At 39.5% G+C, this 27,728-nt stretch overlaps 1 protein-coding gene across 4 annotated transcripts in view; it reads right to left on the bottom strand.

The window, feature by feature from the left end:
* EPC1 (enhancer of polycomb homolog 1) overlaps positions 1-27,728 on the bottom strand; it is a 105,427-nt gene that overhangs the window by 46,342 nt on the left and 31,357 nt on the right. The window contains exon 1 of one of the 4 annotated variants that reach the window (XM_027841534.1): positions 25,420-25,846. The exons of 1 other annotated variant lie outside the window; for it this stretch is intronic. In XM_027841534.1, the coding sequence (XP_027697335.1) occupies positions 25,420-25,572 (153 nt within the window). In that variant the 5' untranslated portion in view covers positions 25,573-25,846. Of the gene's footprint in view, positions 1-24,628; positions 24,750-25,419; positions 25,847-27,728 lie in introns of those variants that run through there. 2 more of the 4 variants (XM_027841535.1, XM_027841539.1) reach the window with 2 other exon arrangements.

Raw genomic sequence — 27,728 nt, 5'->3', positions numbered from 1 at the left:
GTAAGAAAAAAAAAATATTAGTACCTCACTGGAAACTTAATGCTGTTTTTTCATTCAATGTAACCTGTCATTAGCAAACCTACTAGCACAGTCCCAATTAATGCTTTCTGATATCAAGCCATAGCCTGGGGGGGGGGGGACAGTTATCAAAAAATAAATGCTTAACAGGCTTGTTATAATAAATAAGAAACAATCTGGTATTGCTGCTAAAGGGTCTATGTTGCTGAGATGGAAAAAGTCCAGATGTCAGACATGTCAAGTGTTTATAGGATGGAAACTCCAACCATACAACTCACTCCAACCCTTCCACCAGGACATACAAAACACCTGGGGGGGGGGCACAGATGCATTTACAATCATATGATTCAGTGCTAGAAGGGACCTTAGATACAATGCAACCCACCTCCCACACCCGCATTTTGGAGATGGGGAAGGAGGCCCAGAAAGGCTACATAATTTACTCTAGGTCATAGGTAGCACCATAGATTTAGAGTTGAAATTATCCTTAGGTCATCTAATCCAACCCCCTCATTTGCAAATGGAGGCTCAAAGGGATTCAGTGACTCACTGAAAGTTACACAGGTAGTAAAATGTCAATATTATAATTTAATACAGATCATCTGCCTAAAATAGCACTTTCCTCTTTAAATGGAGGTTCTCAGAGTGGGCTTTTAAAAAACTTTTAAAAAACATTTTGATACCTGTATTTCAATAACCGGTTTCCTCTGTAATCCTATGTATTTCATTTTATGCATTTAAAACCATTATCCTGAGAAGAGGATCCACAGGCTTCAGACTGCCAAAATAACTAGGGCTCTAAACCACGTAGCCTTGATCTTTCCCCTCCTCTCAGCTCCCAAAGGAGGTTGCTGGTACTTCACTTTATGCCCTTAGAAGTAATTTTATCAATCAATTAACAAGCATTTATTAAGCACCTACTATGTGCCAGGCACTGTGCTAAAAAGGTACAAAAATATAACATCCCAGATGTCTTATCTTCCCTAAAAGATAATAGGCTTCTAGAGGAAATGGGCAGTTTCTTATTTATCTACAGCCCTTTAACAAAGTGTTAAAGCAGGAAAAGGATCTTAAATAACTAGCCTAATCCTCTCATTCTGCAGATGGGCAAACTAAAGGGATAAAAGGAAGACTTGTGATTACTCTAAACACACTGGTCCCATTCTAATTCAGCGAACAGTCCTTTTTATAGCATCAAATTACCAAAGAAATCTCACCTCTGGATTGCATATCTGGCAGGTTACTCAAAAGGTATGACTTAGAGAAAAGAGAGTTGTCTCCCCAGAGTTGCTGAAGGCTATAGACGATATTTTTGCAAATGAAGCTCTTCTGTTATCTGACCACTTAATCTGCCCTATACAAAATAGGCTTTAAAACTTGAGCAGTGGCAGATGTCATAAAATAACTTTCTATATCTTTTGATAGCAATTAATTGAGATATAAGAAGAAACTGAATTGCATTGTGCTTCTCCCTGTCCTCAATGTTATTTTTGCTTTATTTCCATTCTAGCAGCGTGACTTTTGGGATCTAGTAACATCTTAACTTGAATTTTGGTGTGTATTAGGGTAGGAAGAACCTGTCCAGACTTTGCATATAACAAAGTGCCTATTCTACAATATGGTAATAATACCATACACATCACATAAGAAAATATAAAAACAATTCATCACAAAAGGAAGATCCAAAATTAGTTTAAGAACCTAATGAAATTTTATTCATTTGACAGGGGTTCATTAGTGTTGTGTCATGTCATGTCATGTCACGTCATGTGTATTTCTCATCTTCCCAATTAGAAGGCCCATACCCTTCAAGGAAGTTAGAAGCTCCAAGAAAGTGGGGAAGTTTTTTTGCTCATGTTTCTTCTCCAGAGCCTGCCACTGTGCCTTCAACATAGCACTTGCCAACTGACTATTGGGCCTGGAATGAATGTGTCACACCGTCCCTGCTGCATCTAGCACTGGACCAACCACACAACAGGCATCAGATTATTTTCTTACTGCTGTGGGATCAGCTAAAGTGAGGTGATTTCAACTTGCTGCATGTTTAGATAGGGTAGAACCAAGAAGAATGAGAGTTTAGTCATCTAGTTCAGTGTGGGCAAAATATAATAAATTTCAGTAATTGGAACCTATAAGCCCAGGACTATGAGAATTAGTCTTCAGTCTCTCTTCACCTTTGAAATAAATAATAAGCACCTTTCTATGGAACTAAGTTCCGGTTGATCTCATTATTTTCCTATAAAAAAGACAGCAACTTCCTTTAAGTGGAATGGCTAGGGATATAAAATTTCCACTTACAATGTCAAAATGCCATTTTTAGCAAAATATAGTTGCTACAAGTTAGTAAGGATTATGAAATACTAACTGCAACTCAGGTCTTAATTTTCAAACCATTTCAAATAAGGGGGAAAAGGCTTGAATTCATAAATTAAAAGGAGTAAAAACATTTTAAAATGCTGTTCTTGCTTTTATTAGTAATTTTTTTATAAAGAAAATTGAACTGGTATTTTTCAGTTCATAATCATTTATCATATCTTCTTTTACACAGAAATCAATTTCTATTTATATTAGTGATTAGCCCCTACATAAAAGAGGGCCTGATTTTCAGATATTATAGACAGGATGTAAACACTAATTTGTGTATTATTTACACATGTCAACTTTAAATAATTTAACTGAATTTAAAGTTTTATGCTACAATTCTACCTGTCATGAAAATTTAGAAAGTCATGCATGACAGGAATATGAAAGTACAATATCAATTCTTTTTTAAGTAGTAGCAGTTTAAGCTTTTCAAGGGGCTAAAGACAGAAGGATCAGATCTAAACAAGTTAACATATAAATGGCTTTGTAAGCCTTAACTCTAGGAATACTATTATTAAACAAACTTTAGTGAAAAGCAAGAATGTGTTAAGTTGGAGTAAGGATATTTTTGGGTCTCAGGTTAGATAATTAGCAAGCATGCACAAAGATTAAATAATAAAGAATCAATTTTTGTCCAAGTTCCTAAACTTTATCCTAAGAAAAATATCAGCTTATATATCTTGTACCTTATGTGATAGTCACTAAAGTTTTAAATTCAAAATTATATTATATTGCAATTAGTAACTTGTCACATTTTTTAACTTCGAAAAAGTTAATATTTTATTTTCCCCCAAACACATGTAAAAACAATTTTTAACATGTGTTTTTAAAAATTTGAGTTCCAAATTTTCTCCTTTCCTCCCTCCCATTGAGAAAGTAAGCAACTTGATATAGGTTATACATGTACATAACATATTTCCATGTTAGGCATGTTGTGAAAGAAAACACAGCCTAGTCATATTTCAAACTGACACGAAAGCCTCTATGATTCCTTCAAGACCCTGAAGCTTTTGATGAAAGTGATTGTTTTTAAAATTAATTATCACCTGGTCAGTACCGATTTGTACCTATTGCCTTATGTTATCATCATCTATGTATTTGTTTTATTTCTTCTACTATAACATCAGCTCTCTTAAGGGAAATGCCTGTCTTACTCCTCTCTGTATGGGGAGCTAAGTACTATTTTTATTCATGCTCCTTTCTTTTTAAAAAAGATTAATATTAATAGTACTGTGGATGTGTACAGGCTACAAATTTTTTTTTTTTACAGATGCCAAGCAAGATTATAGCATAACAGTATAATATTAAACTATTAAGTTGGAACATTATGTCTACAATGTATCGACTACATATAGTAAAAGCATGTAACAATGTAACAAGGTTAGTTCTGCTTCAAAATGTGTTCTACCCCATCTTAATAATTTCCATTTTTGTAAATCACCCTGGGAAAAGCATGACTATTACTATAATGAAAATTGTTAATATGCAAAGTGTCAATGTCCAAATCTATTATAGAAATTTTCATCTTTCCTAATCTCTAACCTGTGTTTCTTCATATCATGCCATCTTAATATGTTTTCCTGATTAAAAACTCCTGATCCAACGAGGTGGTTTCATATACTGCTTTATTTCCGCTGGAGTATCCATCACCATTATTAAGCCATTCTGCAGGGGAAGGGGTGGAGTTAGGGACAGGCATAGCAGGGCAGAAGCCCTATCCAAATCTAGGTATGTACAAGTCCTTGTAGATGCATGAATGATAGACACATTTGTTCTTTAGACAGAAATCTTCCCAAGCAATAAATCAGGCTTTTCCCCCGTTTCAATCAGAAAATATGGTAGTTTCCACGTTTTAGGTCAAAATCTACAGACAAAAAATAAAATAAAAGCAACACTCCTCTATCACATTAAAAAAGATGCTCATTTTCCTCCCTAATGGGTATTAAATCATACCACAGAATAAATATAAAGTCAACAACAATAAAATGTTCAATATATATAAAATGTTATGCCTTCATTCAAATGAATTTCTCCAACGAATTCTTTATTTTGAAAGAGGTAACATAAGCTACCAAACATTCTAATTGACTTGCTTCATGTACATAAATAATCAACCCGTGAGGTACATTTTTCCCGTAAGTGGTCTTTTCAGGAAGCTTAACAAAGAAACTATTTTCAATGAATTTATTTCAATTAGTTTAATTCAATAAATACTCATTAAGTACCTACTGTATGTGTGGGAGGCACAGTTTAAGGGGCATGGGATGATAAAGACCAAAATATTATCCTCAATGCCAAAGAATTATTATTATTATTATTTTACTATTTGGGAAGAGATAAATACATTCAAATCAAAGTAGTGAGGGATGAAGGACAAATAAGTTATCCTAAGAAAATGCTCTACGAAGATATAAGAGAATGCTTTTTGGGAGCACAGATATCACAGGAGAAAGTGATACCTGAGCTGAACTTTCAAGAGGAGGTTCTGGAAGGCTAGGGATTCCAGATATGCATAAATATGAAGAGGGTAGAGATATGTGGAGTTTCGTGAAGAGCTAATAGTCCAGTTTAGTTAGAACAGAGTTTAGAGGAGTAATGTTTCACTTCCCCCCCCCGCCAAAACTTTTTTCTCAAAACTTAAAAACTAGGTAGCTAGGTAGCTTTGGCCCACCTTGCACTCTCTTTGAACAATTTTCAGGAGTGCTGGGTGGCCACACTGTGAGGCATCAAAATGGGGCTTTAGAAGAACATTAAATTATACATTTAAACATCCACAACTGAAATCTATTCCTTTCTTTTCATTTCTACTGTTATCAAGTCCTTGCTAATGGAAAGAATCTAACTGGATTCCCTGACTCTAGTTTTCCTTCTAATCTTTCCTGCTCATTGCAAGTGCAACAACTTGTGTACATTACATTGATGCTCAAAATTCTCCAATAATTCTTTATTATTTAGAAGGGAAATCTAAACTTTGTAGCCAGACAGTGAACCTCAGTAATCAACACTATATAATAACCAACCTATAAAAACATGGTCCTTCAAACAGGTTAGACCCATTCTCACCTCTGGGTCCTTGGTGGAGTAATATCAAAGGCATTCTAAAATGACCTCTACCTTTTCCTCTTTGGTTTAAGTAAATCTTTCCTCTTCCTTCAACACCCAGCTTGAATGTCACCTGACCATTTCAACTCAGAGTAAATTTACTCGTAAATCCTTTACTTCTATCATCTAACACTCATTTGGATTTTCATTTACAGACCAATAAATATTTTGCTCCCAGACCCTCTTAACAAAGCAACAACCAACAAATACCATAAAAACTGAAACTTACAACCTATCACACCTACACAATTATAAACTTTTACTAAAAGTATGTTATCAGGTATTAGCTCAGCATTACAATGTAGTGTGACTAAAGTGAAGTAGTAGACATATAACTGTAAATAATACTTTAGATATATTCAAACATTTACTAGGTGCACCAATGTTAAAAGTACAAATAGAAAAAAATGGGCTCTTCTCACAAAGGGCTTAACATTTAATCTCTGGACAATTTCCTTTTAGAAGCAGGATATACTAAAAATTCTAAATAACCTTTTATTTTCCCTTCTGGGCAACAAAAAACAAACTTAAAGAACACTTTAGGTTTATCGTTTCTTTTAAACATATAATAGTCTTATTTGATCTCCATAATGCCTCTTTGAGATAAGTAGTTCAATATGCTTATGCCCTTTTCACACACTCTCACATATGTCCCATGCTCTACCCAACTTAGTTCAGTTATCATCACTTCTCTCCTAGAGCATTCAAACAGCTTCCTAAATTGGTCTCCCTGTGTCAAGCCTCTGTCCCTTCTCCAATTCATCCTTTATACAGCTACCAAACTGATTTTCCTTAAAGTACAAATCTGATGACTTTGTTAATCCCTTATGCAATCTCCAATGACTGACTCTATTGACCACCAGGATCAAATATAAACTACTCTATTTGCCATTTAAAGCCCTTTATCATCCAGTTCCAATAGACCTTTCTGGTACTCTGGTACTCACACTGAAGAGAAAAAGTTTTAATGATAGAGACAAATGGAGGCAGTAATTTCAAGGAGTCTGATTGAGAGAGGAGTGATAGCACCACCAAAGGAGATGATAGCATTTAATGAAGGTTGAGGGATTGGAGAAACTTGGGTATATTTGAAGACCAAAGGGGAAGAAACCAATTTGTTATCTGAAGATTCAAGAGGGAAGATAAGCAAGATAACTGAGGTACAATCTGCTGAATAAGACTGGAGGGAGTGGGAATAAGTGCACATATAAAGAGATTGGCTTTGGCAAAAAGAAGGCCAACACTTTGTCAGTGGCTGGGAAAAAGGAGAAGAGTGAGAGATGTCGTTGCAGGGTTTTGAAATGGAAAAAAGAGAGGCAGAGAGACAGACAGACAGTGAAGAGAGCTCATGTTGAATATCCTCAATTATTTTTAGTAAAGTTAAGAGATAAGGTCTTCAGCTGAGAGGGTATTGGGTCTAGAGTGTAGACAAGGCTTGGCCACAGCCTCTGAGGGTAGTGAGATAGGGAATCAGGGAAGAGTTAAGGGACTGTTTTGCCATCAGAGCATTGAGTTGAAGGTGGATAACTTGAATTTGTAATGTAGCTGGTTATCATTGTTGTGATGTAGGAGTGGAGGACAGCAATCTGTTCAAGATTGGACAAAGTATTATCTTCAAAGTACAAACAAGAAGGGCAGAGCCAAGATGGCGGAGAGAAAGCAGTGACTTGTTTGAGCTTTCTCCCCAAACCCCTCCAAATACCTATAAAAAATGGCTCTAAACAAATTCAAAAAACAACAGAACCCACAAAAAGACAGAGTGAAACAAATTTCCAGACCAAGCCAACCTGGATGGTTAATCAGAAAGGTATATCGCATCGGGTGGGGAGAGGAGCACAGTGCGGCGTGGGCGCACAGGCCTCACAGGACTGAATCGTGGGCAGCTGTGGCAGTTTCCAGACTTCTCAACCCATGAACACCAAAGACAACTTGGAAGGTCATTGGGAAAAGTCTGTGCCTGTGGTGAGAGAAGGAGCTAAGTCTCAGCCGCCCCCAGGGCCACGGCTGTTTCCTGAACTTCTGGCCCACAGACTGAAGGGGAATCTAGTGGCCGATCAGAGGGGGATTGCAGGGATCTCTTCGCCAGTGCTGAGGCACAAATCTCTTGCTTTACCGGTGCTTGGATCTGGGTCACAGTTCTGAGGGGCAGTCCTGGGGTGAGGAGGAATGCTGGTGTGGTGAAGCTTGTTGTGGTGGTGGAGAGAAAACACCTCGCCCCTTATCATACCACCTTGGAAGAAATGAAAATTTGCAGGTCCCTGGAAGTATCTCTGAAAACAGCTGCACAAACCCCCAAAGCTTGGGACAGTACATTCCCCACATTGGAAACAGATTTTTACTTTAACAAAGAGTTTAAAACTCAAGTAATTGGTTGGGATCATGAGTAAGCAGCACAAAAAGAATCAGACTATATTATCTTACTTTGGTGACTAAGATCAAAACATACAACCAGAAAAAGACAACGAAGCCAAAACTCCTACATCCAAAGCCTCCAAGAAGAACATGAATCAGTCCCAGGCCTTGGAAGAGCTCAAAAAAATTTTTGAGAAGCAAGTAAGAGAAGTAGAGGAAAAACTGGGAAGAAAAATGAGAGTGATGCAAGAAAATTATGAAAAACAAGTCAACAGCTTGCTAAAGAAGACCCCAAAAAATTCTGAAGAAAATAACACCTTAAAAAATAGCCTAACCCAAATGGCTAAAGAGGTCCAAAAAGCCAATGAGGAGAAGAATGCCCTAATAAACAAAATTGGCCAAATGGAAAAGGAAGTCCAAAAGATTACTGAAGAAAATACTTCCTTAAAAATTAGAATACAGCAATTGGAAGCTAGTGACTTTATGAGAAATTAAGACACTGTAAAACAAATCCAAAAGAATGAAAAATCAGAAAACAATGTGAAATATCTCATTGGAAAAACAACTGACCTGGAAAATAGATCCAGGAGAGAGAAATTTAAAAATTATTGGACTATCTGAAAGCCATGATCAAAAAAAGAGCCTAGACATCATCTTTCAAGAAATTATCCAGGAAAACTGCCCTGATATTTTAGAACCAGAAGGCAAAATGGAAATTGAAAGAATCCACCAATCGCTGCCTGAAAGAAATCCCCAAAGGAAAACTCCTAGGAATATTCTGGCCAAATTCCAGAGTTCCCAGGTCAAGGAGAAAATATTACAAGAAGCCAGAAAGAAACAATTCAAGTATTGTGGAAACACAATCAGGATAACACAAGATTTAGCTGCTTCTACATTAAGGGACCACAGGGCATGGAATATAATATTCCGAAGGGCAAAGGAGATAGGATTACAATCAAGAATCACCTACCCAGCAAAACTGAGTATAATCCTGCAGGGGAAAAAATGGTCATTCAGTGAAATAGAGGACTTTCAGGCATTCTTGATGAAAAGACCAGAGTTGAATCAAAAATTTGATTTTCAAATACAAGACTCAAGTGAAACATGAAGAGGTAAACAGGAAAGAGAAAATCATAAGAGACTTATTAAGGTTGAACTGTTTACATTCCTGCATGGAAAGATGATATTTGTAACTCATGAGACCTTTGTCAGTATTAGGGTAGTTGGAGGGAAAAAAAGTATATGTATGTAGGGCACAGGGTGCGTTGAAGATGAAGAGGTCATATCTGGAGAATAAAATTAAGGGGTAAGAGAGGATTACACTAGGAGAAGGAGAAAGGGAGAGGCAGAACAGGGTAAATTATCTCACAAAAAAATAACAGAAAAGAAAAGGCTCTTACAGTGGAGGGGAAACAAGGAAAGGTGAGAGGGAATGAGTGAATCTTATTCTCATAGAATTTGACTTAAGGAGGGAATAACATACACATTCAATTGGGCATGGAAATCTGTCTTATCCTACTGGAAAAAAGGAGGGGGAGGGGACAAGAGAGTAGGGGGATGATAGAGAGGAGGGCAGATTGGGAAAGGGGGTAATCAGAAGCAAATACTTCTGAGGAGGGTCAGAGTCAAAAGAAAGAATAGAATAAATGGAGGGGCATGGGATAGGATTAAGGGAAATAGAGTTAGTTTTTCACAGCATGTCTACTATGGAAGTATTTTGCATAACTGCACATATATAACCTATACTTAGTTGCCTGCCTTATCAATGAGGGTTGGAGGGGAGGGAGGAAGGGAGAAAATTTGGAACCCAAAGTTTTAAAAACTCGTTTAAAAAAAAATGTTTTCATATGCAACTGGGAAATAAGAAACACAGGAAATGGGGTACAGAAATCCATCCTGCCCTACAGGAAAATTGAAGGAGAAGGGGATAAGAGAAGGGGGGGAGAGATAGAAGGGATGGCAGACTAGGGGAAGGGGTATTCAGAATGCATGCCATCTTGGGATGGGGGAGGGGCAAAATAGGGTGAAAATTTGGAACTCAAACTCTTGTGGAAGTAAATGTTGAAAACAAAAAAAAAACAAACAAAGTACAAACAAATCACAATGATATTTAAGCTGTGCCTCAAACAACCTAATATTTGAATCAATATCACAAGAGGCAATGGTGGGGAAAAAAGTAAAATAAAAAGCTGACACCCAAATGACTTTGAGGTAACTATATTGTTGTTCCTCAAGACAGTTAAAATCTCACCTTCTGTAGGCCAGTCTTGATCCACCCTTGATGCCAGTGATCTTCCCTTGTCAGCTTATTTTTCATATACTTTATAAATATCTTTTATGTACCTAGTTGTTCACATGTTGTCTTTCATTAGAAAGTAAGCTCCCAGAGGGTAAGGACTAGCTTTTGACTTTAATAACTTAGCACAATGCCAGGCATATAATCACAAAATAATAATATAATGTAATATATAATAAATGCTTGCTGATGTAATGAAAATCCAATAAAATGATCATATTGATTAAAAGAAAAATCACATTTCCAATCTATAGGAACTAGTGATAAACAGGAACAAAGAGCTGGTCTCTTTGTTATTAACAAGCAAATGATTTTTAATCCAGTAAGGAAAATGGAGTGGTTTTATATAAATCCAGAAGGTTTTTATACAGGAGAGATCAATTTTCAGGCAGAGGGAGAGAACAAGTACAAATGTACAGAGAGGGCAGGATGAAATCATGGAAAAGTAATGCAGTTTGGACTTCATGCAAAACCTTTCTTTCTATTTGCCATCATACGAGTCTAACTGAATTTCCTAAATCTTTTGACATCATATCATGCCCCCCATTAAAAGACCTCCAGTTATCTAACAGAACAATCACAAAATTCCTCTCAGGTTTTCAAAAACAATTAAAAACCTAAATCCTCCTCCCTTGACAGAAAATGTTATTTTCCTGCACATACACTCCCCCTTCACCTTCCCATTCCTTAACTCTCAATACCAGAAACAACAGGCAAGGACTTTCTGAAAATCAATCCATATGCTTATAGCCCTCAAGTCACTTAGAACTTTCCTAATTAGTTTGCTTAATTAAACTAGACCCACACAACTTCATACAACCAAACTCTTCACATCCTCTATGTTCATCATTTAACAGATAGTACCCTTACTTATTAAATAGCCAATAATTACATAAAACACTTTAATATATAATACTCAAATGTACTATATACATGACAACACGGTTCACACGATATGTGTTCACAAATCTCATTTTCAAAACTGAAGTTCTCAAGGGCAAGTGCATCCAATGTTACCAAATACAAATTTTCAGAGGCTGCCAACTGCTTTTAGATAAAATGGAAACTCCTCTTTAAGTTTTAAAGTTCTTCACAATCTGGTTCCAAACTACCTCATTCAGCCTTATTTCATATCACTGTCTTCCACAAAAACTACCTATCCTGATCTCCACAACTGCATGGTATGTCTCCACGCCTGGAATGTACTCTCTCCACAAAGTATCATAAGTCTAGAACAGGAAGTGACCTTAGACGCCACTGAGTCTATCCCCCTCATTTTACAAATGGAGAAATTGAAGCCTAGAGGTTATGTGGTCTATTCAATGCCATACAAGTATTCAGTGGCAAAGGTGGGACCAAAGCCACAAGCTTCCCAATCAACACCTCTTCAGAATCTCCATCCAGGATCCTAAGATTTTTCTTCAAGGCTCAAAATTAGGTTCTACTTCCTCTGTGAAACTCTCCTTTATTCAGGTTCTCCAGACTATTAATGCTCTTTCTCCTCAAAATTATCTTCTATTCCTTTATCTCTATTGCTCTTATCTATTTACTAGGTCCTCTCACCTCTCTTGACAAAATTTAATTCCTAATCACTCTACCACCTATCTCCTCCACTCCTACGTCACAGCAGTGATAACCAGCTACATTACAAATTCAAGTTATCCACCTACAACTCAATGCCCAGATGGCAAGGCAGTCCCTTAACTCTTCCCTAACTGATTCTCTATCTCACTACCCTCAGAGGCTATGGCCAAGTCTTGTCTACCCTCTCAGCCCCAATACCCTCTCAGCTGAAGACCTTACCTCTTACTGGACTGAAAATAATTGAGGATATTCAACATAAGCTCTCTTTTCTCTCTCTCTTTCCATTTCAAAACCCTTTAACATCATCTCTCACTCTTCTCCTTTTCTCCCAGCCACTGACAAAGTGATGGCCTTTTTGTCAAAGCCAATCTCTTTACAAATGCACTTATTTCCACTCCCTCCAATCTTATTCAGCAGACTGTACCTCAATTATCTTGCCTAACTTCCCTCTTGAATCTTCTGATAATAAATTGATTTCTTTCCCATAGGTCTTCAAATATACCCAAGTTTCTCTAATTCCTAAACCTTCTTCATTAGATGCTATCATGTCCTTATGTAGAGGTTGTCCTGTATCACTCCTCCCTCAATCAAACTTCTTGAAATTCCTGCCTCCATTTGTCTCCTCTGTCATTTAAAACTTTGTTCTCTTCAGAATTGCCAAAGGTATCTTAATCACCAAATTTGATTTGTCTTTTCTTGGTCATAACCCTTGATGCTAACATTGATATAGCAAAGCAATTTACAAATAGTATTTGTTCCCCAAGGTTTCCAAAGCCTACTATATTTTCCTCTATACTCACTCTCCTGGTAACCTCATCAAATCCTATCATTTCTATGAATATCTCCCATAATGATGACTCCCATATCTATATATTCAGCCCTAGCGCTTCTCATGAACATCAGTCTTTTATCACCAGCTGCCTAAAGGAGAGTTTAAACTGGATGTCTTAAACACAAGGTAACCAAAACTGAAATCATTATCTTTCCTCCTAACAAATTCCCTCTTTCAAATTTCCCTACTACGGTTGAAAGCACTATCTTCCAGTTTCACGGGTTTGTGATCTTGTTATTATCTTGGACCCCTTTCCCTTAATTCACTCATTTCCCAAATTGTGCCCTTCCTACTTTCACAGAGTCTTTTGTGTTTGACCTCTTTCTCTCCACTCACACAGCCACCATCTTAATTCTGATCTTCATCACCTCTCACTTACACAAACCTCACTACTCCAGAACAGTCTCTACAGCAGCCAAACTAATTTTCCTTAAGTGCAGATCTGACTATTGTCCCACTTTACCAACTCCAGTGGCTTCCTTTTGCCTCTTTTTGTTGTTGGTGAGTCATTTTTGTCATGTCTCACTCTTTGTGACCCATTTGGAGTTTCTAGGAGAAAAAACAAACTCCTCTGTTTAGTTTTTAAAGTCCTATACAACCTGATCCCAACCTATCTTTCCAGTCTCACTGGATATCCCTTTTGCTCCATCCCTCTGCAATCTAGCTACACCGGCCTGTCCCTCTCTTCATCCGCCACTCCTTGAATTTGTTCCCTTCCTTCTTCAGTCTCAGTCTCAGAATGGGCTCTTTCTTTCTTTAAGATGCTGCTTAAGTTTTTCCTTCAGGAAGTCTTTCCTGATTCCTCAACTGCAAATGTCCTCTCTCCCATACTACTTTGTATCTAGCTATTTTGTATATATGTATATTGACCAACTTTATATTTATGCTATATATGAATTTTGTGTACTTGATATCTCTCCTGCATTACTCATAGATTATTTTCATTCTTTGTACCCCAGCAGCCTAGCAAAGTGCCTGGCATGGGAAAAAAAAAAGTGTTTATTAAATACTTGCTGATTCATTAACATATACATATTGTAGATTCCTCCAGTAGAATGGGAGTTCCCATAGCTACAGTTTCTAGCAGTGTCTTAATAAATGTTTGCTGAGTTTCATGTGTCATGTGGGTGTTCAAATTCATGTTTCATGTTTATGGCACATTTTCCTAGAAAATGAACATTAGGTATTATTCCATCTCAAAACTACAAATCATTCCAAGACAGTCCTTCTAAATAAACACTACAGAAAAAGCAATTATCTCCATAACTGACACAACAATCTCTTATCAAAATGGCAGGTGACTCAGAAGCCCAATGTATAGTTCCAGGCTACAGCTGTAGCACAATTCAAAGGATAAGGTACATGCAAGTGGCCAAAGAGATTTTTCTGGTCTGGACCTGTACCAAAGGGAATTCCCTTCCACAGAAACAGAGATGTACTCCCAGGGTAACAAATCCAGTTGAGAACTGCCTGGGGACACTAGGAGATTAAGTGACTTTACCTACAGTTACATTTCAGAGGAAGGACTTGAAACTAGGTCTTCTAGACACTAAGGTTAGGTTTTTAACCACTACACCATGCTCAGCTTCTGTATAATAACAAAAATATCATAAATAAAATGCATGCTCTGAAAAGAAGAGGCTCAATAATTAGCAAGAGCCACGGTTGACAGCCCAGAATCTTCTGTTCCCATAGAATGATCTCTTTTAAAAGTGCTAAACGATGGCTTTCAATACTTTGGGTAAATTTTCTGTGAAAATATTTATGAGAGAACAAGAAGATCACAGGGTAAGTTATGGATGGATACAATCCTCATCACTGGAGGATATATATCCAACACTAATGAGAGAAAGGAGTCACCAGGCATCAAATTCTATGCATGATGCCTTCCCAGCTTCTACCTTTTTTTCCCCCCATAAATGTCTGCTCAGTGAAGGCAAACTAGTTTTAAATATCTGCTGCAACAAAAATATAATTTGTTACTTGACTAAGAATGGCACTTCAAAACTTAACCAAAATGATTTCTGTTGTACCTTCATTATTATGGACAACCAAACTGACTTTTTATTTCCTTAAGCGCATTACATAAACATAAAAATTCAGAAATATCTCGGTAACAAATTGACCAAGACAAATCAAGTATGTGAAACCACTGCCATGGATAACAATACAAAAGGGAAGATTTTTTCAAAGGAGTAAATGAATAAATTTCCTTCCTATACTTAAAAAATACAGTATGTTTGGATTACAGTAATGAAACTATTTCCCCAAGTACAGCGAATATCATTAAGTTAAGGATGGAAGAAAAAGAACTAAATATTAAAATACTACCTGTGAACCACAGGGCTCTAAGTTTTGTTATTGAATTTGTAAACATACTTTTAAAAATTATGGTAACAGTTTGACCTTGGTTTTCCAAGAAAAGCATTCTGAATATATGTTTTAGAATATTTGAATGTTATCATATTCTCTCCACTTATTTCCATTAAAAGTTTGAAGACCTCAAAGTAAGGTCTGATTACATTTGGGAAGCCTAGCTTTAAAGACAAAGTGAACACCTTGCTTGCATAACTTCATTTAAACAATATGCACTTTACCATCTCATACCCTCAAGTGCTCATGTGTAATCATACTCCTAGAAAAAATTATCCATACTCCCTGCTTCCACTTTCTCATATTCTATATTCACTTACTCCCTTAATTTGGCTTCCACTACACCACTCCCTCTCTAACACTGCTCCTTCTCCCTCCTTTTTATTGCTAAATCTGATGGGCTTTTTTTCAGTCCTCATTCTTCTTGACCTCTCTGTAACATCTGATGCTTCTAATCATCCCCCTCCTCCTAAAAAAACAAATTTGGGAATCCCAAGTTAGAAAGCCTTGTTCTGGATGCTCTCTCTTCCTGGTATTTTTCGTGAAACTATCTTTCAGGGACCAACCCTTACTGATCTCACTTGCAGGTGAGACCAATTACCCATATTCTACCCTATGTGCATGGTTCCCTTTACATTCCACTCCCCTGGTGATCTCATCAGCACTTGTGTATTCAACTACCATTTCTATTGCAGATGACTGCCCAAGTGTCTGAATCCAGACAATCTCTTCTCCTGGGCTTCAGTCCTCTATCTCCAAATACTTGTTAGACATCACTTCTATTTGGATACACCACAGGCATGGTAAACAAATGTCTAAAATGAATTCATTATCTTTTCCCCCTAAACCCACCCAAAGCTCCTAACTTCCTTGTTCAGTCAAGAGGACTACTAAGAGTCATCCTTACCGCCCCCCAATCTCCTAAGTTGTCAACTGTATCTCCACAACATTTCTCAAATCCATCCCCTTACCTCCACGTACATAATCACACCGACTTCTTCAAGATTCATCACTGCTTCCCTGAACTAATTTCATAGTGTTCCAAGTGGTGTTTCCTTTCAGTCTTTCCTCCATACAGCTGCCCAATTGACAGTTCTAAAACCCTGTCACTACCCTACTCAAGAAGAAGCTCTCCACTCACTGTCTTTAGAATAAAACACAAATTTCCTGTTTTGGCTTTTAAAATCCTTCATAATCTTGCTTTCCAAACTGATTACAGAGCACTATCCTACCTACCCCCCCCCCCCCACCCTGCCCCCATGCACTATACATTTCAGCCAAACTGGTCTATTCTCAGTAGACCAAATTTTCTCTCCTTCCTCCCCATCTACACATAGGCTTCACTCCCCTTGCCCACCCCACCCTCCCTGCTCAGAATTCTCTAGCTCACCTCCCTACTCCCGAGAACCCTGCACTCCCTTCAAAGTTCGACTCAAAGGCCACACCAACTCCTTTAATCATAGGCCTCTCCTCTAGGCAGCTCCATGGGATAGAGGGTGGAGCCAGAAGTCAGGACTTGAGTTCAAATCTAAGCTCAGACCCTTAGTACAGGTGTGGCCCTGGGAAACCACTTAACGTCTATCTGCCTCCATTTCCTCTTGGGGATAACAATAGCAACTACCTCCAAGGATTGTCATTGAGGACCAAAAGAGATATCTGTAAAGGGCTTAGCATAGTGCCTGGCACAAAGGAGGCATTTAATAAATGTTCCTTTCCTCCATCTGTTTCTCCACTTTCCATCTTCATACCATGCTGTGTACCCTTTGGCTATGGTCCTTCCTCTCCTTCCCTTTCCCCCATTCTGTCTGTTTCTGGATATGTGGGTTCTGACAGGCAAAATCTTACCTCATCTTTGTCCTAAATGAGGCTCAGCCATCTCAACATCATGACACTGCACAAGAACCACAGAGTCTCCCCTTGTATATGTTGTCTTCCTCCTTTAGAATGTAAACTTCTTGAGGGCAGGGATAGCTTTGCTTGTTTGTATTCTTAGCCCTTACTGCACTGTGCCTGACATTAAGAGCTTAATAAATTAATGCTCTCTCATGCCCCCTCCCATAACTCTGTATCCTGTATTTACTTCATCTGCATAAAAATAAAAATGAAAAGCAATCTTCAAGTTTGTGGCATTTGTGTTAATTCATATCACAGTAATTTTTTTTATTCTAGTTACTCCACTGGGATTGAATATTTGAGTTGCCTTACTGCCCCTGCCACGACTTACTAGGAAGTTAAAGAGACCACACAATGAAATGTCTTTCAGAGTTAAGTCAGCTAAGCTCAGGTATACTATTTTTACAGACATTATGGTATTATATTTCTTTTTAACATACCCTTTGCTGCTTTGCTCTTTAACTGCTTTTTACTAATTAAACACCCAACTTCTGAGTAAGAATTTTCAAGCACAAATGGAAGATTAGCAACATACCAACTATTCACTGAACCACTGCTGAAATTCTGTGCAAAATTTTATTAAATAAACACATGCCAAGGATGCCCTGCATATGATTACACTCTAAATGTGCAGGTGCCAAGTTTTTATTAAATATCACTTGGTACAAAGCAGCAAAATATAAAGTTAAACATCTTGATAATGATCAATTCAAGCATTTAGGGGCTTACTGTGCACAGTGGACTGTGCAAGGGTTAAGCACTAGAGGAGATACAAAGTTTGGATGAGATTATCCCCACTTTCATAAAGCTTACAGTCTAGCAAATGAGGCAAAACTATAATACTTGTCTTTCACCTATCCCTTTCTTTCTACTCACATAATCTTCACCTAGGTTCTGGGTCAGCTTCAACTCCCACATGGACTACTGAAGTAACCTTTTAATTGATCTCTTTGCTTCCAATACATCCTCCAAACATCTGCCAAACTGATGTTCTTAGATCACTGCTTTGACAACATAATCCTGCTACTAAAAGATTTTTAGATAAATTTTCAAATCTCAAATGTCTCCTACAATAATACACAAAATCCTTGAGACTGGTCTTAAATGCCTTCCACAATCAGACTTCCATCAACTTGCCTTTGTAGTTTTATTTTACATCACTACTCTTCTCACAAGAGCCTGCTAACTGTGGCCTCTAGACAACATTCTGTCTCCCAACTTTTGTACAGGTGATCGACCAGTCATATAGTATTTTGTACAGGTGATCGACCAGTCATATAGTATCACTGATTTAGAGCTGCCTCATGAAGCCATTGGGTTCAACCCTCTAATTTTACAAGTGAAGAAACTGAGGCTCAGAGAGCTTTGTCTGAGTTATGCGGGATCTGAACCAAGGTTTTCATGACTACAAGTCCAGTGCCCTAACCATTACACCATGCTGCCTCTCTGGGCTCTCCCACATCTAAGATGTAACTTCTTACTTTTACCAGCTCCAAAGAATACGAACATTCTTCTGAAACCTTTCCTGATGTCAACTGATATTATTTTCTGTTTACCTATCTGTGCAGAAAAATGTATTCCACCCTTTCCCCTGTAGACTGTAAATTCCTTGAGGGCAGGGCATCCCCCCCCCCCCCCCAATATCCAAAGTGCCTACCTTACACACACTTGAATAGCAAATAGCACATGAATGCTTTAGAGTGGTACAAAGAACCAATCAGAGAAAACCCTGAGCAGGGGTGTCTCTGTTGAGAATCAGAAGGCAGCACTTTAAATCTAGTATGGTAGGCAAATCTCTAATTATATTACAAAGCAGTCAACATCAAAACTATCTGATGAAAAGTCGGTCAGGGGAAGCAGCTAAGGATTAGCAAGACCTAGAAACAAATGTATGATGCAGTCTTCGAACCCAAGGGGGGGGATGAAGGGAAGGGACCCTGATCCTATGCCTTTCCCTCAAAAAACAAAAACAAAAACCTGCGGAGGCAACTGGAAAGCAGTCTGACAGGAAACAGTTTTAGATCAGGATTTTACACAAAATATCAAGAAAAAAACCAAATGAACAAACTATTTAAATCATAGTCATATCTCAAAAACACATTCAAGAATGCAAAGTTATAGTTTTCCAAACCATATTTAAGGGAAGAATTCATAGCGGTATTAAAAAAGGAGATCACAAATATATAAATCTTTAAAATTTGTGCATTAAATATCTAACAAAAGTTTTGGTCAAATACCATTCAGTAGACAAGATCAAAGGAGATCAAACGTTAAAAAAAACTTCACAACAAATTAAAAAAATCAATGATAATTATCTGAAACTATCCAAAATCAACTAATAAGAAGAGAAATGCAGATAACAACCCTGAGATTCCCTCATTGACATCAATTTAGCAAAGACTGGAAAATTTAGTGTGGAGGGGCTTTTAGAAGTCAGACACCATTTGCTACTGGTGCAACTGTGATTTGTTTCAACCATTCTAGAAAACAATTTGGAACTATGAAAGAAAACTTACTAAATTGTTCTTACCCTTTGACTCATTTCACTGCTAAATATCACACACTCCAAAGGAAATTACAGATAACATGAAAAGAATCCATAAGTACAAAAAATGATAGCAGCATCATGTGTAGTAAAAACAAAACGTGCGCCCGAATCCTGTTATTTGGATGTAATGGAATATTATTGCATAAGGAATGAAATATACAAGAGTAAATGTTATCACACCATCATAAAAAAAAAGACATCCCTCCTTTGTTATCAAGAAATTGATATGTAATATAAATATTAAAGGTCACACCATTAAAAAAATTAGAAGAGATCCAGATCAAACACCTCTCACAGCTATGGCTTAGGTCTTAACCAAAGATAGAAATGAAAGATAAACTAGGATGTTCAATTTAATGAAACTGAAAAGCTTTTGCACAAATTTAATGGCCCAAGAAGAGAAACTATCAACTGGGGGAAAATATCTTTGCATCATCCCCGATACCAATTTAAAAATTCTCCTAAGGGAACCAAAACAAATAGGAAAGACCAAAAGTCATGAATTCATCCAAGGATAAGTAGACAACAGATATGAACAGTTCTCAAAAGAATTTCAAATAATTAACAACCAACCATATGAAAGAGTGCTCCAAATGACAAACAAAAGAAATGAAAATCAAAACAACTCAGGTTTCACCTGACACCCAGCAAATTTGCATAGGTGTCAAAAAGATGGGAATAGTCAATGTAGGAGGGGTAGTGGAAAGGTGGGATCACTAATGCATGGTTGTTGATGGTGAAAATTGGTCCCACTTACTCTGGAAAACAATTAAGATGTGCCTACCTTTTGACCAAGAGGTCCCAAGGCTTAGTCACATGCCCCAAGAAGGGCAAAAACAAACAGATCCCATTTACACTAAAATATTCATAGCAGTACTTTTTGTGGTAGCAATGACCTGTTAACAAAGTAGTAGATGCCTGTCAATTGGGGAACAGTTAAAACTGCAACAAAACATTATTGCTCTCATAAAATTATGAATATGAAAAATTCAGAAGCATGGGAAGACTTCTATGAACTGACAAAGCACAATCAGGAAAATAATATATAACTACAATCACCTAAATGGAAAGAAAATAATCAAACTGTACAAATATAACAAACAAGCTAGTCCCCAAAGACAAGGAAGACTGCCCTCTCTTTTCCGCAAAAGTGAGGGAATGGGCATGTGGAACATTTCATCCACCATAAGATGCAGGTGATGCGCTGGCTAAAACGTTTACCTTAACTGATGTTTTTTTTTCTTCTCTTTTTTATTCATTATTAGATGGGATAGCACAGCAGGCAAAGGAAAGGGGTAAAGATATATTAAAAATAAATGATATATAAAACCAAAAGATAGTAGTGAAGTTTCTAAGACAGACTAACTTCAGGAAATGTACTTTGTAGGAGGGCTTGTTCAAGAGAGTTGCAGCAGAACAAAACATATTAATCAATTTTTAAAAAAACCATAAAACTCATAATTTTTAAAACAAAAGAATAGTACCAAGTTCCTAAAATTTGGTTAATTTCATGTTTGACAGGAATTTATAATTTGATTTTGACAAGCTGAAATTTGCATAAGAACAAAACAGATCATACTAAAAAAATAAGATGACAACAATTTAGGAGGTGGGGGAGAAGAAACATTTCTAGGTACAGGGAATAGTATCTATGGAGAATAATCTAATCTATGAATAGGAAGAGAATAAGGTAAAGCAGACTAGACAGGGTGGTATCAGACTACAAAGGGCATTTAATGTTAGGCCAAGGATTAGTTACTGATTTCAGATTTTTTACTATTTACATAGCTGGAATCACATACATAAAGTTTCTTTTCATAAAGGATCACAGGACTTGCTTTCTACCTCCACCCTCAAAAAATTTGTTTTTCTTTTCCTCAAAAATCAAAGAGCAGATCACTTGTTTAAAAACACTTCAGAGTATTACCTTTTAAAAATTAGATTCTCTTGGTCTGTTTCAAGGAAAAAGATTCGAAAAATGGATTTCATACTTTTTCAGGATTAGTAAATTAAGGATATTTTAATACAAATAAGGATTTCTCTTATTTTAGAAACATATTATATTAACAGACGATTGCTTCCATTTCTTCCCCTTACTGTTTTTTGGAAGTTGTGATCCTCATAAAGTAACCAGAATTGAACCAGAGTTCAACTGAACTCTTATACTAGAGAAGAATAGCATGAACAAACCAAAGTTTGGGGTCACTATTATCTGGAACTTAACTGTCTTGCTGATGGTGTTAAGTATAGGCTGAACTAATTAGGACAAATGTGACATTACCACTTAAGTCTCCACCCCACAACCTCAAAGCAACCCAGCTGTTATTTCTCTCATTCGTGAATTGTATTAAGTTCTGCTAAAAGAGAATACATGTACAATCCAGTTTTTAAAAAATACCAAATTAATTAAATCCATACTTTCTAAATTACAGCAATTCTTATCAGAGATGAATTTGTACCAATTTTATAATTAACATCAAGAGGAAAAAAATGATACAATTTGCAGAACCTTTCCAGAATAAAACTCTATAAAATGAAGTACACCAAATTGTAAGAGTACTCTAACAACACATGTAAACACAATTAGGGTGTACAGAAAGTCAACAGAGCAGCACAATGGTTAAGCAAGGGCTGAGTAACAAAAAAACATATTTGAAGGGAGAGGAGGAATAGTTTATTTTTTCAGATTTGTCATATAGTAGAAAGAGCACTGGATAGGAAATCAACAGTGTAATTTCATCTCTCAGGGCCTCAGTCTATCAATTGAATGGGAGGGTTCAAGGTGTGTAAATATCTAGGAGATAATCTCTAAGGCCCTTATTGCTCCAAAAATATTTCAATGATTCTATAATCTGAAATTGCCACTGTAAAATAGCTTCTTGAATTTCATTGAGAAAACAACGGTTTCCATCGTTCTCCATCCTAATTCTATGCACTGATTTTATTGTCCTTAAACTTGGGGACATAAAGTTGGCTTCCTAATTCAGAGTATAGAATAGCTGATTTTTAACTGTTTTTTTTTAAGAGTTCAAATATTCAGTTTTTATTCTGATCTTCACAAAAAATATTAACTTTACAAAATGAAAAAAGATCCCATAAACACAAAGCCTTTTACCTGTCCATAAATTATTGATTTAAGAACTTGCCATACCAAACTCCCCACTCGAAAGTAGAGTAATACGTTTGGTTTCATTTGTTCCCATATTTCTATCCAGTTGATGATTATGTAATAAATCCAATTCTAAATTCAGTCATCTTGGTCCACCCAGATGACTCAGTCACATCCTTTGAAACCAATTCCTTTACAAACTGAGGCTCCTTTTCAACCCTATCGTAATCAAAAGAATAGCTATGACCGTAATTCTTCTGATAAAAAGATCAGGCTAAATTAAGACAACTCACTTCAGGTCTTATTATCTTTTTCCACTCCCACCAAATAGTGTTTGTTTAATAACCATGGCTATATAACATATTGGTGTATTTAACTGACCTATATTTGGTGGAATCATTTTGCTTACATTTACAGCAGCAGTATTATGTTTCTACTGTGACAGATATTTGACAGGCTTAATGGTAAACAAAACTCTTTTCAGATTACCAAGTAAATCTATCTTGGGTTTCATTTATCTTGACACGAACATAGGATTGGAGGGTCCCAATTTAATTAAACCTGTAGTATCTAAAAGACCCTGAAACTAGATGTCAATGAAAGATTTTTCTTATTTCCCCATATTTTAAAGGAACTGAAAAGTTTTCTGTGGTATAAGATAAAAGTTTATCCCTTAGTGTTTGGTCTAGAGGCTTAATATGGAAACCAACTACTAAGATCTGAAGATGAAGAGTATGTCTAATGTAAAATTTCTTTTAATGGCTGTCATTCCTCCTCAGTTTGGCCTTTTATTTTAAGGTCCATTCTCTGGTTAGTGAAATCAGGCAAATTTTGAATTGAAAATGGAAAAAATAATTTAAATGGTAAACAGAATTTTGCCTTCAACCATGCATATGCTATAGATACATCAAATCTACAGAACTGGCATGTTGCAACTGATGTAATTTCCCTCATAAACTTAAAATTTTAAATGCAAAATCAAATATAGTTGCCAACTTAACAAGCAGTTACACTCAAGACAAGCATAACTGAGGTACTCCTGGGAATGCCTACATTTAATTTATAAGACATTCCTAAAAGCATTATTACCTATGGAGCAAATTAAGCAATTAAGGGTCTCTCTTCTTGCTTCCATTACAGAGCTACTTATGTGTAAAAAGGTGTATCTACTAACCCCCTCCCACATCAGATAATTTTCAAAGCCTACATACAAATAAAAATAAAACAAAAAGACAAGATACTGCAGTCACAAGTACTTTAATTTTTTTAAAATCACTTATCAAAAACAAAAATTGCACTATTCTATTCTAAAGTTAACATAAGTAAAAATTAAAGAGGTATTGTCTCACAGATAAGGTGCTGAAAGTCAGTGAGAGCTTGATGCCTCACACTACACTTGATTCCATCAGTGTATATGAAAATTTGATGAATTTGACACTACTCCCTTTCAAAAAATGTTAACATTCAACTGACACAACTATTTCACTTTAATACGCTAAGCAACCAAAACAATTTAATCAGTTTTTATTTTTTGAGTAACATTACAATGTGTAATCACTACTATACAATTTAAATCCTTTATATTACAGTACCAAAGAAAAGCATTACAGCACAATAATACACGAGTCTGTTAAAAGTACTGTGTTCTAATTGGGTAACTGTTCCACAAATTGCTGTATGTGTGCTTCGTTGATTTCCTGGAATTGTCAATACACTGCACCCTGTTTTAAGTGGGCTGTACCTGAAAACCAAGGCATGCAATTCCTCAGGATTAGAAGTCATCAAGTTATGCAGTGAAGGAGGGAGGGGAAGGGGTAGAGGAGGAGAAAAGATAAAAAGAGTCTAAGGAGCTTCCCGTCAGAACCCAACTTATTATTAAAAAAAAAAATAGTTTCTGCTCTGCCTGTGCTTCTATGTAAGCCTAAAACAACAAAAAACAAAAATAGTAAGTAGGCAGCAGAAGGCAGAATGCTCTAAACCCAGAAACTCGCCCCTCCGGAGCCCTTGTCACAATTACCACACGCTCGTCCTTCCTCCCCTCGGCCAGTCACCCCCGCGCGGGGTGCCCGCAATTCCGGAGAGCTCGGATGCCTTAGCCGGCCTCCGGAGCGGCAGGCCCCCTCCTCGGGGTTGAGAAGCCCAATGGCCCCAACAAACCTGCAGCCCATTCCTCCTGGAGGCTCGGCCGAGGACGAGGAGGCATGGCTTTTACCCGCAGCGCTCCGGGAATTGGGGAGGGAAGAGGCGACCCGGGGCCGGGGTCCCGAGCTCGGATCTAACCGACCTCCGCGCAGGCTGAGCACGGCCAGCCCGCGGCACCCCGGCCTTTGCGAGGGGCTCTCAGGGACGGGACGTGGCGGGGCGCAGTCGGTCCTGAGAGTAAACGGGAGCTCCGGGGGCCTGCAGTAAACACGGGCCTCCGAGATGCCCCACGTGGGAGCTGCATAGAAACGGAAATGCTTTCCCGGTCAAAGCAGCCTAGCAAAATCCCCCAGCGCGCCGCCCAGCGCGCGGGCCCCGACGACCTGACGGCGCCACCCAGCGGCGAGCCGGGAGGCCTGCAGGCGGGCGCTCCTTCTCCGCTCCCCCCCGCCGCCCCCCCAACCCGTTCCCCTCTCTCGCTGCACAAGGCCCAACCCAAGAACTAAAGACCACAAAATGGCTGCCGGCCGCTTCGTCACGTGACCCCCTTTGTGCCTTTCGGGCCCCCGAACCCGGCGGGTCCCGGGTGGAAGCGGCCGGGGAGGGGGGGGCGGTGGGCAGCGCCGGTGCGGGCCCGGCGGGGCCGGGGGTCGCGGCCGAGGGAGTCGGGGTAAAGGCCGGGCCGGCGACTGAATGTCGGCGGGGAAGAGAAGATGGCGGCCATTTTGTGTGGGGCTGGCTGCTCCGTCGCGGCAGCAGGGGGAGCGGGGCCTGGCGGTGGGTCGGGCAGGGGAGTTTACACGTACCGACTCCTCTTCCTTCTCCATTCCGGTGGGCATCTGCGGCACGGCCCGGTTTATCGAGGCGTATTCGTGCAGATCGGGCAGATCCTCACAGCGGAACACCGGCAGCGGCTTCGAGGCGTCCAGCGCCCGCGCCCGGAACGACAATTTACTCATCTCAGGCGCAGCAGATACCTCTCCGCTCTGGGGAAACGGCCCCGGCCAGCGGGATCATGGAGAACCCGGGGTTCGGTCCCCACTCGCCTGCCGCTGCCGGGGACTTGAGGGGCGGAGCGTGGAGCCCGCCGTCCGGGCCCTCACAGCAGCCGGGAGGGTGGGTGCCTGTGCCGCTCCGCTCCGCTCTCACTCGCTCTCCTCAATACGCCATGGCCAACATGGCGGACATTAAAACTCCACTGTGCGCTCTTCAGCCAACCCCAGCCATTCCCCACACTGCATCGCGCAGCGGCGCGGGCACGCGGCGGAGGGGGGGAGCGCGGGCTCGAGGCCGGGCGCCGGCACGGGCTGCGCGCGCCCCCGCCAACCCCTGCTCCCCAAGCAGGCTCCGGCTGCGGCTGCGGCTCCCTCCGGCCCCGGCTCCGGCTCCGGCTCCGGCTCCCGCCGCCGCCGCCGCCGCCTGCTCCGCTCTCCTCCGCTCTCCTCCCCCCGGCCCTCCCCGCCCGGGCCCCGCTCCCCGCTCCCCGCTCCCCGCTTCCGCCCGACGCGGCCCGGAGGGGACCGCGCCGCCGGAGCGCCGCACACGCCCCTGTCCCGGCTGCCGGCCGAGGCTGCCCGGAGAGCCGCGGGGGGCGCTCGGTCGGGCCGCCGCCGGACTCAGGGGGGCCCCCCGCCATCTCTGCCGCTCCTCCGGCCCGCCCCCAGCCCCGGTGCCCGCGGGCGAGCGCGACCGCTGCTGCCGCGGGAGGGCAGCCTGCAAGAGCTCGACTGTTCCGAGCGGCCGGGGGGCGCCAGGGCGCGCTCCTGCAGGCCGGCGAGCAACCTGGGGGGCTTCGGGGGGGAAAGCCAGGAGCGACGGAGGTGGCGGAGGGAGCACACACTCCCATCTCTCTCACACTCTCTCACACACACACACACGAACACAAACACGCGGGCGCGCGCGCCGAGACAGCTCTAGAGTTTCTCTACAACGAAACGGTCATGAAGTCAGTCAAGTCAACAAGCGTGCATTAAGCGCTAGCTGGGAGTACAGAGAAAAGCAAAAGCAGCCCCTGCCCTCAAGGAGCTCCCAATCTAATAGGGGGGACAACATGGAAGCCACTAACAAGGGAGATGCTAATAAGGAGATAGTTTAACCTGGTGCTGCACCAAGCACAGCACTATTTCCCCAGCCACAGGACTTCTGCATAAATATTAAACACTCGGTTCCAAAACAGCAAAGTTTTATTTTGTCGATATAGGTAGACGCATTTTCTACCCCTTGGAACTGGATGGAGGAAAGGAAATTATTAATGTAATCTCTGGAACGGTAGCTTTCAGAAAGAATTTAATCTTTGCAAAAGCAATGACCCATTCCCCCAATTTTCCTGGTGCTGAAAGCTTTATTGTCAAGTGCTGATTTCCTGTTGGTGGTAGAAGAAAATGCTGTTTCCACACTAGCCATGATTGATAGACATTCTTTGTATTTAGGCATCTTTCTTTTAAAACATTTTGTAAACATTAAATAAATACCAATTGTGGGAAGGATAGTAAAATAACCTACAGGTTGTCTAACTAAAATAAGAACATGAGGGCATTTAATTATTTATTAGCAGGAAAGATTTAGACGGGCGGGAAGGCAACCTTGTCATTTAAGGGTCATTCCAGACGCTGAAATAGGTATTCCAACAGCTCCTTCCACTGAAATGTTTTAAAACAGTCTAGGATAGGGGCAGCTAGGTGGCGCAGTGCATAGAGCACCGGCCCTGAAGTCAGGAGTTCAAATCCAGCCTCAGACCAAACATTTGACAATAGCTGTGTGACCCTGGGCAAATCACTTAACCTCAATTGTCTTTAAAAAAAAAAAAAAAAAACCAAACCGGTCTAGGATGGGTTGATTGGTTTTGCAGAAAAATCCCAAGCATTCACTCAACAAAAATGTTTTATCAATCCATTTCCCCAGGATACACATCCCACATCACATCAAAATAAATACGATCAGTATCATTAACTATAAGGTTAGGGCTCTGCTTAGGGCAAATGGGCAAACTGCTATTTACTAGCTTGGGTTAGCTCTAGCCCATCCTGGAGACAGGAATATCCACCACTTCCCTACAACGTGAGGATTCTAATATAAAAGAAGATTGATTCAACAAACTTCTGAAAGAAGAGTCAGA

This window comes from Vombatus ursinus, unplaced genomic scaffold (assembly GCF_900497805.2).
Source record: "Vombatus ursinus unplaced genomic scaffold, bare-nosed wombat genome assembly UNPS02014861.1, whole genome shotgun sequence".
Lineage (NCBI taxonomy): Eukaryota > Metazoa > Chordata > Mammalia > Diprotodontia > Vombatidae > Vombatus > Vombatus ursinus.
The sequence above is the reverse complement of the archived record's forward strand: the minus strand, read 5'-3'. Positions and strand labels throughout refer to the sequence as shown.